This window comes from Microcaecilia unicolor, chromosome 10, assembly GCF_901765095.1.
Source record: "Microcaecilia unicolor chromosome 10, aMicUni1.1, whole genome shotgun sequence".
NCBI lineage: Eukaryota > Metazoa > Chordata > Amphibia > Gymnophiona > Siphonopidae > Microcaecilia > Microcaecilia unicolor.
This window is the reverse complement of record NC_044040.1, coordinates 37,118,748-37,136,949: the sequence shown is the minus strand read 5'-3', so window position 1 is coordinate 37,136,949 and position 18,202 is coordinate 37,118,748. Positions and strand designations below refer to the sequence as shown.

The following is an 18,202-nucleotide window of genomic DNA, read 5'->3' as shown; positions in this document are numbered from 1 at the left end:
CTTGCCTTTAGTTTAGCCACCCATTTATTTATCCCAGTTGACTGTACAACTCATCTTGTCCACATCTATATATTTATTTATTTATTTGTTGCATTTGTATCCCACATTTTCCCACCTATTTGCAGGCTCAATCTGCACTTGGCCTCTCAGCTATATTGTAAGCTGCATTGTAGAAAAGCATTAGTATCATAGCAATGTTATTTGAATGTTGTAATGAATGCTTATTATTTATTTCATTAATATTATGCTGACATTGTAGTTTATCATTGTTATTTGAATTTCAGTGCTGTTAAATGTGTATATTTTTGATCCTGTTTCATGGTAATCCTATTATTAGATTTCAATTTGCTGTTTTCAAGTTTACCTCATTTTTTTTCATTTATGTTTATATTTGTTCATTTTACTATTATGCTGTTAATAAAATTGTAAGTTTGATGTTAAGCTGTACCTACTGTATACCACCTTGGGTGAATCTCATCATAAATGTAGTTAATAAATCCCAATAAATAAAAAAAAGAAAAAATAGATTGTGCAGAAATGTCCCACTCTGGTAGTCTGATAGCTAAAGAACGTACTTTGTGAATTCCAGCTACTACTATTACTATTTAGCATTTTTATAGCGCTACAAAGCGTACGCAGCGCTGCACAAACATAGAAGAAAGACAGTCCCTGCTCAAAGAGCTTACAATCTAATAGACAAAAATAAAGCAAGCAAATCAATGTGTAGAGGAAAGAGGAGAGGAGGGTAGGTGGAGGCGAGTGGTTACAAGTCAAAAGCAATGTTAAAGAGGTGGGCTTTCAATCTAGATTTAAAGATGGTCGAGGATGGGGCAAGACGTAGGGGCTCAGGAAGTCTATTCCAGGCGTAGGGTGCAGCTGAATACAGACTTCTTTTTATGTGTTTTCCCTTTTATTCCTGAAGGATTTAACTACAAAGAAGATGAAAGGTATGACTGCAAAGTAGGGGATGTATTTGGCAGCCAAAGAAGATTTCCTGGACACATATTTTGGGACTTTAAGGTACCATTGTGCCAATTTAGTGTTTTTGATATCTGTCTTGGGTGCGTGCTGTGAAGGTGCAGCTGCTGAATCTTTCACATCTAGAGAGAAGGAACAGTATCCTGCAGGTGGTGAGGCTTGTGTGCCTGACAGCTGGGAGAGATGCCCTTAGCACAGTAAGAAGGGGTTAAGAGTTAGGATAGGAAAGTGTGGTGCCCTAAGATGCTGAAAGGGGATGGGATTTGATATACTGTCTTTCTGTGGTTACAATCAAAGTGGTTTACGGTTTACATATTATATACAGATACTTACTTATTTTGTACCTGGGGCAATGGAGGGTTAAGTGACTTGCCCAGAGTCGTTCTCAGACCACTGCAGTAACCATTAGGCTACTCCTCCACTCAGGATTATATAGCTGGAAGATGAGATACCTCGGCTAGGAGTAAGGAAGGCAGGAGCAACTGGGCAGACTGGGTGGGCCAGATGGTTCTTATGCGCCAGCATGCACACCTTTTTAGTCAATGGTTCCCCCCTCCCCTACACCTTGTGCATTAATGTTTTGGGGATGTATAACTTTTGAGAGTTTAGAGGTATGCTGTTAAAACCAGTTACAGTGCTGCTCTTACAGGGCAAGGTACAGTTGTGCTGTCTGCTAAAGATTTTACCTACCCTTATTGCACCCTTTGGTTTACATTTGGCTGTTGGCAGGTGATGGATGATAAAGTGGAGGAGTGGCCTAGTGGTTAGGGTGGTGGACTTTGGTCCTGGGGAACTGAGTTCGATTTCTGGCACAGGCAGCTCCTTATGACTTTGGGCAAGTCACTTAACCCTCCATTGCCTGCCGCATTGAGCCTGCCATGAGTGGGAAAGCGCGGGGTACAAATGTAACAAAAATAAAATAAAATAAAGCAGGCGTTAAACTGATAATTGAGTGTACGCTTCTAACATTACTCGGAGCAAGATTAGCAAACTTTAGAGTACTGTGTGCTATGATTGGGGAGAAATGTATATTTTTTTTACATTTATGGATGTCTGTTTTCTTTCTTGGGTTTGAACACAAGTTCTATATTCTTTACTTTGTGTTCAGCTCCATTCTCATTCCCCATCAAGATACTTCTGAGGCTAAGGGAGTTGTCCTTCTGACCCCGCACAAGATGAGAAGAAAGCCTTGGATTTCAAATTTCTCTAAGTGGCTTAGGTTGTGAATGCAGTCCTTTTGTATGGATGAGTCTCAGACCATTGAATGGAAATAGATCCAAAGGAGGGATTTCCATATTGTTGCTATTTGATACTGCCTGAAATGTAGTTTCATGGCTGGCCTAACCATCAGGCCAAACGGGCAATTGTGTAAGGCGGCATCTTTCTGGGGGGGGGGGGGGGGGGGGGGGGGGGGGGGGGGGCAAGCACAGCCTCACAAATAGAATCATCAGCCTTTTTTTTTTCATGTTGGTGTAAATATTTTTATGCAGGTGTAGCCAGGCAGTATGTGCCGATCACTATTGCAGCAATAAGTTTGCTTCTTGACAGTATAGTAGGCAGAGAGCTTACTTAACCACAGAGTTTATGCATGATGACATTTTGCTTCTTGGTAGCTTATGTGGATTTTTAGTTTTCACTGTTTTTTCTAGAGAAATTAACTGATTTTCATTGAGCTCTGAGTTAATTCTAGATAACTGTAATTTTATTTTTCTATAGATAAACCTTCTGGGAGAAAAAGATGATATGCCTGTCCATTTCTGTGACAAGTGTGGGTTGCCTATTAAAGTCTATGGACGTATGGTAAGAATCGTTACACCCTTTAAGCCAGAGAAGTGCACAGGAGTCCTAGTGCAGTGTAGATTATGTGAGATTCTTGGGTTGCATTCCCAGACATGAATACTGCTACTTCTTTGACACATGAGCTCGGACTGTGGTAGAATAAGTTCTCCCAGCCCCTAGGGGGAGCTGTGCTGGCTGTTGCACGGTGTAGGATTTAAGAGGCATGCTAGAAGAATTCTGCAGGCAGATGCAGTTTGTGTGACTAGAGTTAAGAGAGCAAGGGAATGCAATTGTAACTACATCTTGTAGAAACACTTACTTTATATTTGAAAGGATTTTATTCACTACGATAGATAAAAGGACCAGATGCCCGACGTGGGCCGTGTTTTGCCCTTTGCAGGGCTGCAAAGGCCACTAGGTATGTGGCATAGGTATAACCTATGTGATAAGAGCTCTCTCTCCATCACACTCTGCAGCACAACTTGCAGCTGTAGTAAATAAATTCCTTTTAAATGTAAGATTTCTTCAGATCTGTTCCTTTGCTTTTACCACATTGGATATTGAAGATTGTCTGCTCTATTTTTTTTTTTAAACACCTATACAACAAAAATATATAACATACACATCAATTAATATTTACAGTGTTTTAAAAATTGAGTTTAATTACCAGACTTTCCAAACTCCAAGCTTAAGGCATGTTATGGTTCAGGTGCATTAGGAATTTCCCTGCACCAGAGATCATACAGTCTAAGAGTCTGATGTAATAACTGCTCAAATCTAATTTTGTGTGCACTATGATTACTTCCAATGTAGCAAGTATTATAAGTACGCACAAACTCAGCACTAACCTGGGAGTAAACCACTGCACAGTTAGTATGTAAATGCATTCTAATTACTTCCAGTGCACCAAACTGTACCAAATGAAATGTTACTGTACTCCCAGAGGTGAAACAAATTTTCAGGTTCTCATTAACTTCAATCAGTGTCAGTGGGAAGTTAGCACAGATCCTGAAAATTAGTGTCCTCCTGGACTGGGGACCTCAGAGTAGGGTTTCACAAGCTCAGACACATCTGGCTAATCTGGAAGTTTAAATTTCAGAGCCATGCTTTATTCTCCTCTTCTCCCCCTCTGCCACCAGTATTACTTAGCTGGTGCCAGGAAAGTATCCAGTGTTCCCTTCTTTCTGCTGCTGCAGGCTTTGAAACTGGTGGCAGTTCAGCTGATGTCCATGAGATCAGCTTAGTCTCGGGGAATTTATCTCTAGCATATTCACTGCAGCTGGCTTGATTACCTGACTGACTGGTTCTTCCTCAGGACAGGTTTGGAAACCACTGATTTACAGAATGCAAGATAGACAGGAATGCATGTGACTATGTGGACTGTTATACTTGAAGGTTTATGCCTCAATAAATCTTCCAGTCCATAAACTGCCAGTGGCCCTTGTCATTTTGGGGTGAAGAGCGTAAGAAAAGCATTTCATGAATTTTCAGTTGCTTAAGATGTAACTGTCCTGTTTTTTTCTGTTTACCCAGATCCCATGCAAGCACGTGTTCTGCTATGACTGTGCAAGTCAGCACGAGAAAAAAGGAGACAAGATATGCCCAGGGTAAGCATGTTGGAAATCCTTTTGCTCAGAGGATGGTGTAGTAATCCAATAGGACATAAAATAGTCTTGGAGTGCACATGCCCCGTGTTTTAATGTAATGTGACAGTGCACACGCAAGTGCTCTTTTAACTTTTTCAGATTTTATTTGTATTGTAAGTGGCTTTTTTGGTGATTGATATTTTTTATAACCGAGAAGGGATAAATTAGTGACCTCTACTGGTAATTTCAGTTTTTATGCCAAAATAATGTTTTTGAGAATTAGTGAAGCGGTCCAGCTCAGTGATAGCAAATGGTTTTTTTTTTAATAGAAAATGATCCTGAAATACTACATTATAAAAGCAAAGATATTAGCCCCCAAAAATTATATAAGCGAAAGGCTCTCATTGAATGTCTGGGTCATCTATGTAGGTAGTCCAAGGGTTACAGCTGCTATTTAGACTCACATATGGATTTAATCATAGTCCTCTTTAAGTGAAAGAGTGCATTTGGGGGGGTCTTTTACAAAGATGCAATAGTGTTTTTAGTGTGTGCTAAATGCTTGAGACACCCATATATTCCTATGGGTGTCTCTAGCGTTTAGCATGAGCTAAAAACACTCGCACACCTTAGTAAAAGGACCTCTAAATTCTGTAAGTTCACATTTTCAAAAAAAAAAAAAAAGGCCCAAAAAACATCATGAAGTGGCAGCTGGACATTTTTCTTTCATAAATGTCCCAAGTTCAGAATTTTGACCCTAGACGTTTTTCTCCATAGTTCGTCCCAATTTCGGGGGGGGGGGGGGAGGAGTTTGGGTGTGACCTGGGCAGCACCAGAAAATACACATTTTTCTGCAGTAATGGAACAAAACAAAAATGCCTAGGGCCAAAATTAAGATGTTTTTGGCTAGACCTATTACAATCAAGAATAAATTGCCAAAAAGTGCCCTAAATGACCCAGTGACCACTGGAGGGATTAAGGCATAACCTTCTCTTATATCCCCAGTGGTCACAGAGCCCCTCCCTCCCCTTAAGATGTGACAGTACATACTAGGCTCTGATAGCTTCAGATGTGATGGCCATTCTAGTTAGAGCAGCAGGCAGGTCCCTGGACTAGCCTTGTGGTAAATGGCCATTTTTCTCAGTGGAGGAGAGTGAAGAGTACAGTGCTGCTGGGATCTATACTGGGACCGTTGCTATTTAACAGATTTATAAATGATCTGGAAATCGGAACGACATGTGAGGTGATTAAATTTGCAGATGACACAAAACTATTCAAAGGTGTCAGAACACATGTGGATTGTGAAAAATTGCAGGAAGACCTTAGGAAACTGGAAGACTGGGCATCCAAATGGCAGATGAAATTTTCATGTGGACAAATGCAAAGTGATGCACATTGAGAAGAAGAAACCAAATCATAGTTACCTGATGCTGTGGTCCACCTTAGGAATCGGCACTCAAGAAAAAGACCTCAGTGTCATTGTAGACAATACGCTGAAATCTGTCCATTTTGCGGCAACGGCCAAAAAAAGCAAACAATGCTAGGAATTATTAGGAAAGTGATGCACAAAAAGACCAAGAATATTACAATACCTCTGTATTGCTGTGTGGTGCGACCTCACCTTAAATATTGTATTGTGTTCAATTCTGGTCGCCATATCTTTAAAAAGATATAGTGGGATTAGAATAGACTCAAAGAAGAGCAACCAAAATGATGAAGGGGATCGAACTCCTCTCATTTGAGGAAAGGCTAAAGAGGTTTTCAGCTTGGGAGAGACAGCTGAGGTGGCATAATTAAGGTCTACAAATTCCTGAGTGGAGTAGAATGGTAAAAATGAATTGATTTTTCAGCTTTTCAAAAAGTACAAAGACTAGGGGATACTTGATGAAATTACATGGAAACGCTTTTAAAACAAATAGGAGGAAAAAAAATTTCTCTTGAAAAATAGTTAAGCTCTAGAACTTGTTGCCGGAGGATGTGGTAACAGCAGTTAGCGTATCTGGGTTTAAAAAAGGTTTGGATAAGTTCCTGGAGAAAGAGTCCATCATAGTCTGTTATTCAGACTGACATGGGGGAAGCCACTGCTTGCCCTGGGATTGGTAGCATGGAATGTTGCTATTGGGTTTCTGCCAGGTTCTTGTGATCTGGATTGGCCACTGTTGGAAGCAGGATACTGGGCTAGATGGACCATTGGTTTGACCCAATATGGCTATTCTTATGTTCAGTGGCTGGTTTTTGAGCATTTTTCTCTTAGACGGGTTTCTTTTCCAAAATGGTCCCAAAAGAAAAAGGCACTGAATACAGAATGTCTAGAAAAAGGCAACTTTCGAACCAAAAAGAGGTTAAAAAATGGCAATATTAACCACTCGATTTTGGACGTTTTATCAAAAATGCCCCTTATAATGTCACAGTGGACTGCATAGATGACTCGGATATTCATTATGAGAGTCTCTTTTCACTTATATAATTTTTTGAGCTAAAATCTTGGCTTCTATAATATAGTATTTCAGGAGTGTGTTTTTGTTTTTTGTAAACATCATTTGATCTGTTTTTGGAGGTGTTATTTTTTTATTTGCTTTATAGAAAATTAACATATTGTTACCAAGCCCACTCATTGTAAAGTAGGACTCCAATTGAAGACTTACTGGCTTTGATATGTCAGTAAAAGTAAGCTTCCTGTCGTCCTCAGAAGTATCCAGAAAGAAATGTAATTGCTGTTTGATTTAAGTAATGTGTGCTTTTTTTCTTATTTAGCTGTAGTGACCCTGTTCAGCGAATTGAGCAATGTATGCGAGGCTCTCTCTTCATGTGTAGCATTGTGCAGGGGTGCAAAAGAACGTATTTGTCTCAGAGAGACTTGCAGGCTCACATCAATCACCGACACATGAGAGCTGCAAAACCGGCTACACGGCCTCAGCCTGAGCCCATTCACCCACCAATGGCGCCACCTCCTGCAGAAATTCCAGATCGATTCATAATGCCACCGGATAAGCACCATATGAGTCATGTTCCACCAAAGCCACACATCCTGATGCCACCACCTCCGATCCAGCATGTGCCACATGAGCATTATAATCAGCAGCATGAAGACATGCGGGCATCCCCAGCTGAGATGGCCATGGCGCCGCCTCGTTCAGTGAATCAGGACACGTTTCGGATTTCTACAAGAAAGCATAGCAATTTGATAACTGTCCCTATTCAGGATGATTCCAGTTCTGGGGCTCGAGAGCCACCTCCGCCTGCCCCAGGCCCTCCTCACCACCATCCTGAATATCCAGGTCAACCAGTGGTAACCCACCCTCATCATATCATGCCTCCCCAGCAGCACTATGCACCACCCCCTCCTCCACCTCCACCAATAAGCCATCCAATGCAGCATCCTCCCCAGGCAGCAGCTACCCCTCATATAGTTTACAGCCAGGCTCCACCCCCACCAATGACATCTGCTCCACCGCCAATTACTCCTCCCCCTGGACATATTATTGCCCAGATGCCTCCATATATGAATCATCCTCCTCCAGGACCTCCCCCTCAACATGGTGGCCCACCTGTAAATGCTCCCCCTCCTCGTCACTACAATCCTAACTCATTGCCGAAGTTCAATGAAGATCAAGGAACTCTCAGCCCTCCTTTCACACAGCCTGGGGGCCTGAGCCCTGGTATGTGGCCTGCTCCAAGGGGACCACCTCCACGAATGCAAGGCCCTCCACCTTCTCAAGCCCCGATTCCTGGACCACATCATCCTGATCAAACTCGATACAGGCCATACTATCAATGATGAATGCAGTACACCCTGGGGATGGATATAGCTGCAGCTTCACTTGTAGACCTATAGCCAGTCTTTTGAGTAATAGACCCATTTCTAAAACGTTGTTTAACTGTTGCCATGACAGAAGGACATGGTGGGAACATTTTCATTGTTTTAAGCTTTGATCTTAGGACTTTAACACAAAATTTATTGTAGTGCAAATATGTGACTTAGAAAAACCACAGCTATATTTTAAGACTGTGTCCCTTAGTGTTGTAACTTTTCCCGTGCGATAACTTTTCTCTGTTTTCTAGAGCAGGAAAATCTCATACACACACACACATATTGCTCTTTCTTGTATATTGTTTGTTAAATTTGCTGTTTAGTTTTATTTGTGATGCATTTTGTCAACATGTATAAAGTTTAAATATGATTGTAAAGAGCATATTTTTTACATGAGACTGAACACAGTAACATACTGCTTCTTCAGAGCATTGATCTGTTTTTCCTTTATTTGCCCACATCCAATTAATACTCGGAGCTAACAAAAAGGGGGGGAAAACCCCCACCTTTCCCCAGATTTTATTTTAGCAGCAGATTCCTATACCTATATTGAAACATGTATCAAGATGAAGCAAAGTTCATGCTTGAAGAACTTGAAAACCTGAAATAGAAAAAAAAAAGTACAGGGCAACTTAAAATAAAGCCTTTCCGGATTTACATTACGGAGCAGGTGTGCTAATGACCTTTTATTGTGGAAGATGTTTACCTGCATTCTCAGAATGGAAATTTCTGATATTTAAGTGCTGTTACACCCGTGCAATGCAGCGTAAATGTCCTGCTTAAAGGAATACTTTGTCATTCTGTAAATCTGATGCTTTGTTTTAGAAATATGACTGCAGATTAGGCCATTTGGGTGCTAGCTGCCCAATGTACTTCTGTTGCAAAGCCATAGACCTCAGTTGATATCTGGGTTTCCTTTCATGTCTTCCCCTCTAAGGATTCCTTCATACTCACCTAAGCTCGCTTCTATTTTGGGACTTTTTCACTAAAGTTAATACGTATTACTAGGGAATAGGCCCCATTAGGCCTTGAATTGCTGACTAATGCAGCTGAGGGGGCAGTAGGCCTGTTGCCACAGACACAGCACAGCCCTTCCTGGCTCAGATGGGGGCAACCTGACTTCTAATTGAGATAGCCCTCAGCAGAAGTTGGACCAACTGTATTGCCAATAGCTGCAATGGGAAAGAGAGTTTAAAAGTAGCAACTGCGAGTCAGCTCATCCTCTTACACTGTCCCTGGTTACTAGACCTCCCATGTGGCCACTTTAATCTTCAGCTGTTCCTTCAGGGACAGCTGTATTAGGCAGTAGCAAGCTTGGCATGTGGAATTTTGTTCATCCTTCCTTCCAGGTACTGTAGAGTTTCTTGACGCACTTGTAACAAGGTGTCTTTAGCTATAGTTACAATCATTTTGTTGCTTCTTTTACAGATTGGTCCCCAGCAGCTCTAGGGCTCCACTAGACCCAGGCCACAGGTCATTCCCCCAGGCTAAGGTGAAAATTTAAAAATTAAGAAAATAAAAAGCTATGATCATGCCATTCTCCAAATTCAAGTCATTTTTGGCATTAATCAGATTGGGCATTGTGAAGTTGGGAGAGGAGTGGACCCATTGGATGCAACTGGGTAGGGTTGAGAACTAATGTGGCCTATGACAAATTTGTCATATGTATGACATGTTTGTTGATGTACTTAATGTATACCACTGTTACCACATTAAGTGAATCGGTCCTCAAATTACTTCTTTTAGAAGGTCAGAGGTCAATATTTTTTAACTAATATGTTTTTGGGAAAGTAGTTCATAAAAGATCAAGAAAATGCTTAGAGTGAAAGAAAACCACAAGGAAAGATGAGCAGGCACAGAAGTAGTTCCAACGCAGCTGTAAGTGGCCAGTCTAGGAAGAGACTGTAGAGGAAAAGGGGGAAATATGGTACCACAGAATTGAAGCATGTTGTAGTCTTTCTGCAGCTTTCAAGTTTTCCTTTTCCATTTAAAAAATGTTACTGTATTTGTTTTTATTGGCTTTCTAAGAGATTCTTATGGGTCACTTAAATGACCATCATTTTGAATTCCTGTAACCTGTAGTACTTGTTGACTCCTGCCATAATTTTCCACAAGCGGATGGCCAAAATAAATGTCCGTTTTCAAAGCATAATTTGTGAAATTTCTGCATAGTTAACCTTGCAGTTAGATGTTTGATTCCTCCCCCCCCCCCCCCCCCAACAAATATATTTTATCTCAGTTTGCACAGACTTTAAAACTCAGGAAATGTGGATGCAAATAAATACGGATTTTAATCATGGTATATATGCCAAACATTCTTGAATATTAAGAACTGCCCTATGCTGTGTGCTACATCTCTTTAAAAAAAAAAAAGCTTTTTTGGGGGGTGGTGGGGGGGAGGGTGCTATGATGCTCACTATTAGGGTAAATGATCCTCAGATGGTTTCTGGAATAAATAAAGTTGCCAGTACCATTTTAACCTTGTTTCTTTTAATAGAAGTGAGAAAGTATATTATTACTTTTGATTTGGACTTGGAGTCGGTGCACCAAACCTTTTTTTTTTTTTTATTTGAAAGAAGTCTTTATTGTTCAATGAAACATAACATAACATAACATACATTGCACAAACATCAATTAAGTGCTACTCTATTGTAAGTACAAAGAATCTAATAACAGTTTCTTCACTGTGGTGAGTAACAGTTTCATCATTCAATTATTAACATCGCGTAACTTCAAATTTTTTCTTTTATTCCATTTTATTCCCCCTTCCCTTCCCCTCGATCTAACAATCCCCCCCCCCACTACCCACCCTCCCTCCAAAAGGACACAGCTGACCATTAACAGTCATGGTACATTCGGATAATCAACATGCTATACTGATAGATCTTCAGAGGGGACATTGTTCCAAACCAATTTCCATTTTCCCATCTGATTTTTGCGTTCAGCCATCAGTCTCTCCATTTCACTTACATACCTCAGTTTGCGAAGCCATTTTGTTATTGGGGGAACCCCCTCCCTTCGCCAGTGTGAGGCTACGACCACCCTTGCCATTCCCACTACATGTTTCGCCAGGATCTGTTTACATGCTGTTAAGCCTGCAATCCGAGCAGAGAACAGAAACACCTCAGGGGCCCATGGTATTGTACCTCCCAACCATTTCTGCATCCTAAAGTGGACCGCTGTCCAAAATGCACGAATTTTGATACAACCCCACCATATGTGCCCCATTGTGCCCCTATGGCCACATCTCCGCCAGCACATACCCGAGGAAGACGGAAATATCCTCTGTAAACGAGCAGGTGTAAGGTACCACCTGTATAATACTTTCACTGCGTTCTCCTGCAGGGGTACATGTGTCGACACTCTCACCACGCTTCTTTCTATTCTCTCCCATTCAGGCTCTTCCAAGCACTTGCCCAGTTCCTTTTCCCATCTATTCCTGTGCTCCTCACTACAAATTGTTTGCTTACTTATGATGAGGTATAGGTGACTGATTAGGCCTCGAGAGGTAGCAAACTTCTCGTACCGCTTTAGTCTGGAGAAAATGTGCTAATTGACGATATGCAAATTCACCCCTCTCTACCCCTGGATATCTATCCTTCAAGGCCTGAGAAGACAGCAATGAGTCCCCGTCAAACATTTGACCCCAATTTCTCACCCCTGTCTCGTACCATTTAGTAAATATCCCCTTAGTGGTACCTGGTAAGAATAGAGGATTAAAGGCTATAGGAGTTTCTCGGGTCAATATGCACTGTCTCTTAGGGAATAAGCTGTCCCAGTAATAAAGTGTTGTAGTTATAGAGGGGCAGGCTCGCTCCTCCAGAGTTCTGAAAGACTTTGGTAACCACATAATTGCACTCAGCGGCTTCTCGCCCAGGGAGTGTTGTTCTATATGCACCCACTGACGGTCAGGATAATCCTGATGCCATTCGAGTGCCGCTTTCCCTTGTGCTGCTCTATAGTACCAAGCAAGATTGGGCACCCCCAGCCCCCCCCCCTCTTCCGCTCCTTGTATAACAGAGACCTCGCCAACCTAGGGTGCTTTCCGGCCCAGACGAACCGCACCATTTTATCTTGTAAGGACGCTATAAATCGCCTGGGCATCATCACAGGCAGCACCTGGAAAAGATAGAGTAGGCGTGGTAGTATGTTCATTTTAAGAATAGCTATTCGCCCAAACCATGATATTCCCAATTCTCCCCAACGCTCTAGGTCCTCCGCAATAATTTTACCCAAACCCTTATAGTTGGCATTAAAGAGCTCCAAATAATCCCCAGTCAGGTTGACTCCCAAATACCTGATTTGTTTATGAGCCCATCAGAATGGAGTGGAGATCTTTAGAGTTGCCACCACATCCTCAGGAAGCGTCACATTCAGGGCCTCTGATTTGGCCATGTTAACTTTAAACCCTGATACTGCAGAGTATTCCGCTATTATGCTCTCAAGATGTGGAAAGGTGGTTAAAGGCTGTGTTATCAGCATCAGTACGTCGTCAGTGAATAAGGCTATTTTATGGGTTCTATCTGCTATTCTGACTCCAGAGATATTAGGATCCGAGCGCACTCGGGCTGCAAAGGGTTCCATTACCATGGCAAACAACAAGGGTTACAGTGGGCACCCCTGTCTGGTGCCTCTGTACAACGTAAACATCTCAGAATTTCCACCATTGACCCGGACACAGGCCCTTGGGGATTCATAGAAAGCCTGAATCCACCTCCTAAACTGCAATCCAAACCCCATGGTTTCCAATACCTTATGCAGAAAGGGCCAGTGAACCCGGTCAAAGGCTTTCTCCGCGTCGAGGCTTAAAATACAGAGCGGCTTCTGGTTTCGCTTAGCTAGATACATGATGTCCACCACTCTCCTAATATTGTCCATCGCTTTCCTGTATGAGACAAAGCCTGTCTGGTCTGGGTGAATAAGCACTGGGAGGATAGGGGCCAGCCGGTTTGCCAGCACCTTGGCCAGGATTTTTACATCCGCATTTAAGACCGATATAGGTCGATAGGATCCACATTCGCACTTATCTTTTCCTGGTTTAGGTAATACTGCTATCCATGCCTCCATCATAGACATCGGCAGAGGTCCCCCTCTCCCCACCTGATTAAACAAATCTGCTAAAAGGGGAGCTAATTCTGGGGCGAATTTCTTATAAAATTCGTTGGGCAGGCCGTCCAACCCAGGTGATTTACTTGATGGCAAGCTACGAATGGCCTCCTGAATTTCCTTGGGGGTTACTGGTTCTTCTAAAAAAGCCTGCTGATGATGGCTCAAAGAGGACAACTCACTGCCTTGTAAATATTGGTCTACCAAGTCCAGAGAGGGGTTAAGTTCTTGGGCGTACAATTCTTGGTAGAATTCCCTAAACCGCCTACGTATGTGTTCAGATTTATCTAAATCCCTCCCCCCTACTTCACGTACCTTTAAAATAGTCCGCTCAGCTTTTTGCCGACGCATTCTGATGGCTAGGAGACGCCCCGCCTTATTGGCAAATTCATACGAGCTCACTCTTATCTTTGCTTGTAACAGACCAAGTTGTTCTGAATAGATAGAATCGAGTAGCTCCCGCTGTGCAGTAAGCTCCCGCAAGACTCGTGCAGACCCGCTAGCCTTATGTTGAGCCTCTAACCGGCGAATGCCCTCCGTACAACGCGCTATCTGTGCCTTACGGGTCTTGGATTGTTTGCTAGCCAATTGCAGAAAGTAACCCCGAGACACAGCCTTCATCGCATCCCACACCGTGCTAAGCGGGGGCCCTGATTCCAGATTGAACTCAAGATATTCTTGTAGCATCTTTTATAGCCTTCCACCGCTTCCCCTACCTGCAGTAGGCCTAAGTTTAACGACCATCTTTTATCCTTATGCTCTGCTCTGATATTTGGCAAAGTTACCCACACTGGGGCATGGTCCGAAATGGTCATGCTACCTATCCCCGCTGCAGGTCCCCACTCCACTAGTGTGGCATCTAGAAAAATATAATCGATACGGGAGTAGGAGTTGTGGACTGGTGAGTAAAATGTATAATCCCGCTCTCTCTGATGTTTCACCCTCCACAAGTCCAATGTGCCTAGTGATAATGCTAGAGATCTCAATGCCGCTGAGTCCTTCTGACCCTCAGCTCTAGGGACTCCTGTACGATCTAGTTTCGAATCCATCACAGCATTGAAATCCCCACCAATGACAAGGGAGCCCTGTGCAAAAGTGGCCAAAGAATTTTTAACTCTCTCAAGGAAATGTGCCTGACCGGTATTTGGTGCATATATAGATGCAATTGTTAGGTCCACCTGTTCAATTCTAATATGTAAAAAGATATAACGTCCTCCCGGATCCCTCTTTACCTTAATCACCTGTGCCCCAACTGCTCCATGGATTAATATCGCTACTCCCCCCTTTTTAGATTCTGCTGCTGAGGCGTGGTACACCACTGGATACTCTGAATGGGAGAGAAATCTTTCATGTCTACCCCTCAAATGTGTTTCCTGCAGGAGAGCCACATGTGGCCTAAGCTGTTTCAATTCTGTATAAAATTTCTGTCGTTTCTGTGGCATATTTAGCCCCTTTACATTATAGGATATTATCTTTAAATCTGTGCCCATCACTGGTTAATCAGGGTTAGCCTGTAACATCTTTCCATGACCCCTCTGTACCACATCAGCTTTGTTCTCAGCCCTGTCCTCCCCTTCCCCTTCCAATATCCCCTTCTCCCTCCCGCCCCTTCCCCTTGAAGCCCCCCTCCCCCCATCCCAATCATTCTCACCACATGAGAGGCCTATGACCCTCAAGTGGGAATCGAGGAAGTTACCCAGCTCCCACACAGTCCCTGGCCCCGAGTCCAACCCCCCCCCCTCCACTCTTAACAGATCTAAACAGTCACTAATTCCCCCTCCTCCCCCACCTTGAGCCCCCATCCAGGGTCCCTTATAGTTCAATATACATCCTATTCATGTCATTACCGATTCATTTCTTCACATAAGTCTTAAGGATATGGCTAGAGGCCGTTTCATCACAGGCCTCACAATCCACCGGTCAGAACCGGCGCTCACGACAACCCTCCACTCTCCAGATCTTTGAAAACACAGTCTCTGCTTCCCCATCGAACCTACACAGTCCTGCTCAGCGGTTCTGCTTGCTTCTCTTAGGTGATTCTGGAACTCTTTGCCACCGTTGAAGTTTCGCCCTTGTGGCGGGCGCCACCGCTCCAGGAGGGGCTTTTGCAGGCACAAGGTCAGCAGCATGCAAGGCCTCCCATGCCTCCTGTAGGGTTTGCACCCGATGCTTAGTGCCCTTCAACGTAAAATTCAGGGAGAAGGGAAATCCCCATCTATACTGTATTTGATGTTTGTTCAGGATCTCCAGCGCTGGTCTCATCTGCCTTCTTAACTGGAGGGTGTATTGCGACAGGTCTTGGTAAACCTGGATCTGAGCTCCTCCGTATTCCAAGGTCTTATTCTTTCTGGCCGATGCCAAAACCCTCTCCTTGGTCTCATATTTATGGAACTTCACGATGATGTCACGTGTCTGTTGCTCCTTTCGTGCCCCCAGTGCTCTGTGTGCTCTGTCCAATTCACACCGGGATTCTCCGTCCTCAGGGCCCAGCAAGGTGGAACAAAGATTTTGCACTATCTCCACTACATTTTCAATTTCGCCGCCCTCAGGGACGCCACGAAAGCGAAGATTGTTCCGCCGTCCCCGATTCTCAATGTCATCTAATTTGTACTCCAAATGTGCATTTTTATGTTCCATCTCTTGTAGCAGAGTTGCATGTTTATGTAAAGTTTCAGCGTGTTCGTCTATTTTCAGTTCTGCCTCCTCCATTCGGCCCCCCAGCTCCCTAAGGTCGGCACTGAGCGTGTCCATCCGCTCCAATATTTCGTCTTTGGAATGTTTATTCTCCATCTGAATATTGGAGAGAAACTTGCGGAGTTCGCCGGTCATACCTTTTTTTGGAGGAGGGGCTTGCGTTTCAGACATGGATAGCACTGAATCCGAGTCCGACGGGGAGGCGCGCTCAGGAGATTCGCGGTGCTTTGCGGCCTTACTCGCCATGCTTTTTCCGCTTCTTTTTTCCGCTTCTTTTTTCCGCGTAGAAACGGTTTTACTCATGTCAGATGTTTAGAGGAGGAATCCGCTAGCTTTTAATATGCCTTTCTCTCGTTAGATCGCTTTTTTTCCCAATGATTCAGTGGAGGGTGAGGGAGCCAAGAAGCTAGGCGACCATGCTTCCCTGTGACGTCACTTCCTCCCGGTGCACCAAACCTTTGACTCTGACTCCTACTGATACTAGGCTTTAAATTTTTTGTTCTGGATCTAAAATACTGGTAAATATACCTTATATTTACTAGTACTTTAGATCTAGGATAAAAAAATACAGAGGTATAAAATTATAAATGTATCATATATTGTAAATGTTCTATGTTGTTTTTTGGAGCTGCAGTCGGTACACCCATAGTTGTTTCTGACTCCAACTCGCTATCCCTGCTTAGCATAGTGCACAGCATACAAGAGAGAATTTCCTTTGGAGGAGAAGCTGTGATTAATGCTGATAATAGTGGGTGTAGATTTTTACAACTAATGAGGTAACAGAATTGCCATAGGTCAATACATTAAAGTGGATCCAAACCATCGGAAACAATAACAATTCCCCTTGAATGTTACTTAGTTTCAATATTTGATGGAGTGATCTGGAAATCCAAATAACTTTCAAGAAAATTTGAGTTTTCTCTTAAGGGATGTGTAATCTCTTCTATAAAGGTACTTCTTGCTCTGTAGAAGATATTCTGAATGTTACTTTTGCTTTGAATTGAAGAATTGTCATTTTTTTATTCCACTTATTTAAAACAAAACATTTTTCCCATTATGTTAGTTGGTTTTAGAAGTGTTCTCTCAAGCAGCAGTGCTTGGTGTTGAATAATCACATTATTATATACTGTTTAAGTTAGAATTTGGAGTAGAATAGAGGTGATTTGGGTTTAATAAAATCATACGAGGTTGTTCAGGCATGCAAATAAGATTTGGAAACTCCTGCACTATAGATAAAATGCCATTATACTTTTCCCAGAAGTTCTTGTAGAAACTAGTAAATACTGCTTTATGAGCACATTATATCTGTCTGGGACCTTGTCTCAGCTCTTAAACCTGCAGTGTTCTCATGTTGTGTTTGGGGTATTGTATAGCGTGCGGTGCCTCAGTTCTACTGTATGAGGTTTAAGGGTCGCTTGATGTCTGGAAGCATGGCACGCTGTAATAAGTACAACACAAGACACTGGAGATGACCAAGGGAACCAGAGTGCAACCAAAGATGTCTTATAAAAATGAAGTTTTTATTGGCATCCATGGGCTGCATTTTGTCTACATTGTCTGGAAAACTCGCATAATATCTGTCCTTATTGTTATGAAATCAATGACGGGTGTGCACAGACACTATGTTGAGATTGTAGTGACAGTACTTCTTGTCAGCATTAGGTGCGTGTGTCTGGTAGCGCTATACAAATGCTAATAATAATAATATAGAGTGTGTAGCTTGTCAGATGTCAGCTCTTGTGCAAGATATGCAGGACATACAGGTAACATTGAACCTTTTTTGTAGAGGATGACAGCTCCAGTGAGCATCAGAATGACTTATAGTAAAGCGTTTTTGGATGCTATTAGGATGATTTTTGGCCTGGACAAAAGTGCTATGGCATTCTTGTCCAAGGGAAAGCTAAATGAAGAAAGCATCTTGCTGACTGAAGACTGTACCATAATGGAGGTTGGACAGGAAAAATTATAGGAGGATGAAGCTAAGAGTGAAATGACCTTAACACTAGAGAATGGGACGGGGACAAACTTTGTCCCTGTGTTATTTTCTACTTTGAAGCCTGTTAATAAACTGGACTATTATTTATGTTGGAGTGATGCAGACTGTGATATTTTGATTTTTTTTTTAAAAAAACAACCATGCTGGCCACAACTGGCAAAATTTGCATGGGGGATCCTGTATGTTCCTCCTACCACCACCTCTAAGAAGACATTTTGTATTGCAGGAAGAGCTGTGGAAGACAGGAGCCCTAGA

At 42.7% G+C, this 18,202-nt stretch overlaps 1 protein-coding gene and 1 long non-coding RNA gene across 2 annotated transcripts in view; one reads left to right on the top strand and one right to left on the bottom strand.

The window, feature by feature from the left end:
- LOC115478916 (E3 ubiquitin-protein ligase Hakai-like) overlaps positions 1-10,140 on the top strand; it is a 22,546-nt gene extending 12,406 nt beyond the window's left edge. The window contains exons 3-6 of the mRNA XM_030216568.1: positions 923-1,020; positions 2,695-2,778; positions 4,291-4,364; positions 7,095-10,140. Of these exons, the coding sequence (XP_030072428.1) occupies positions 923-1,020; positions 2,695-2,778; positions 4,291-4,364; positions 7,095-8,118 (1,280 nt within the window). The 3' untranslated portion in view covers positions 8,119-10,140. The remainder of the gene's footprint in view (positions 1-922; positions 1,021-2,694; positions 2,779-4,290; positions 4,365-7,094) is intronic.
- Positions 3,786-18,202, bottom strand: LOC115478917. The gene is made up of 3 exons (XR_003943592.1): positions 17,953-18,202; positions 5,353-5,359; positions 3,786-3,796 (listed from the first exon to the last, which is right to left on the bottom strand). It is a non-coding gene; the product is annotated as an uncharacterized LOC115478917 (long non-coding RNA).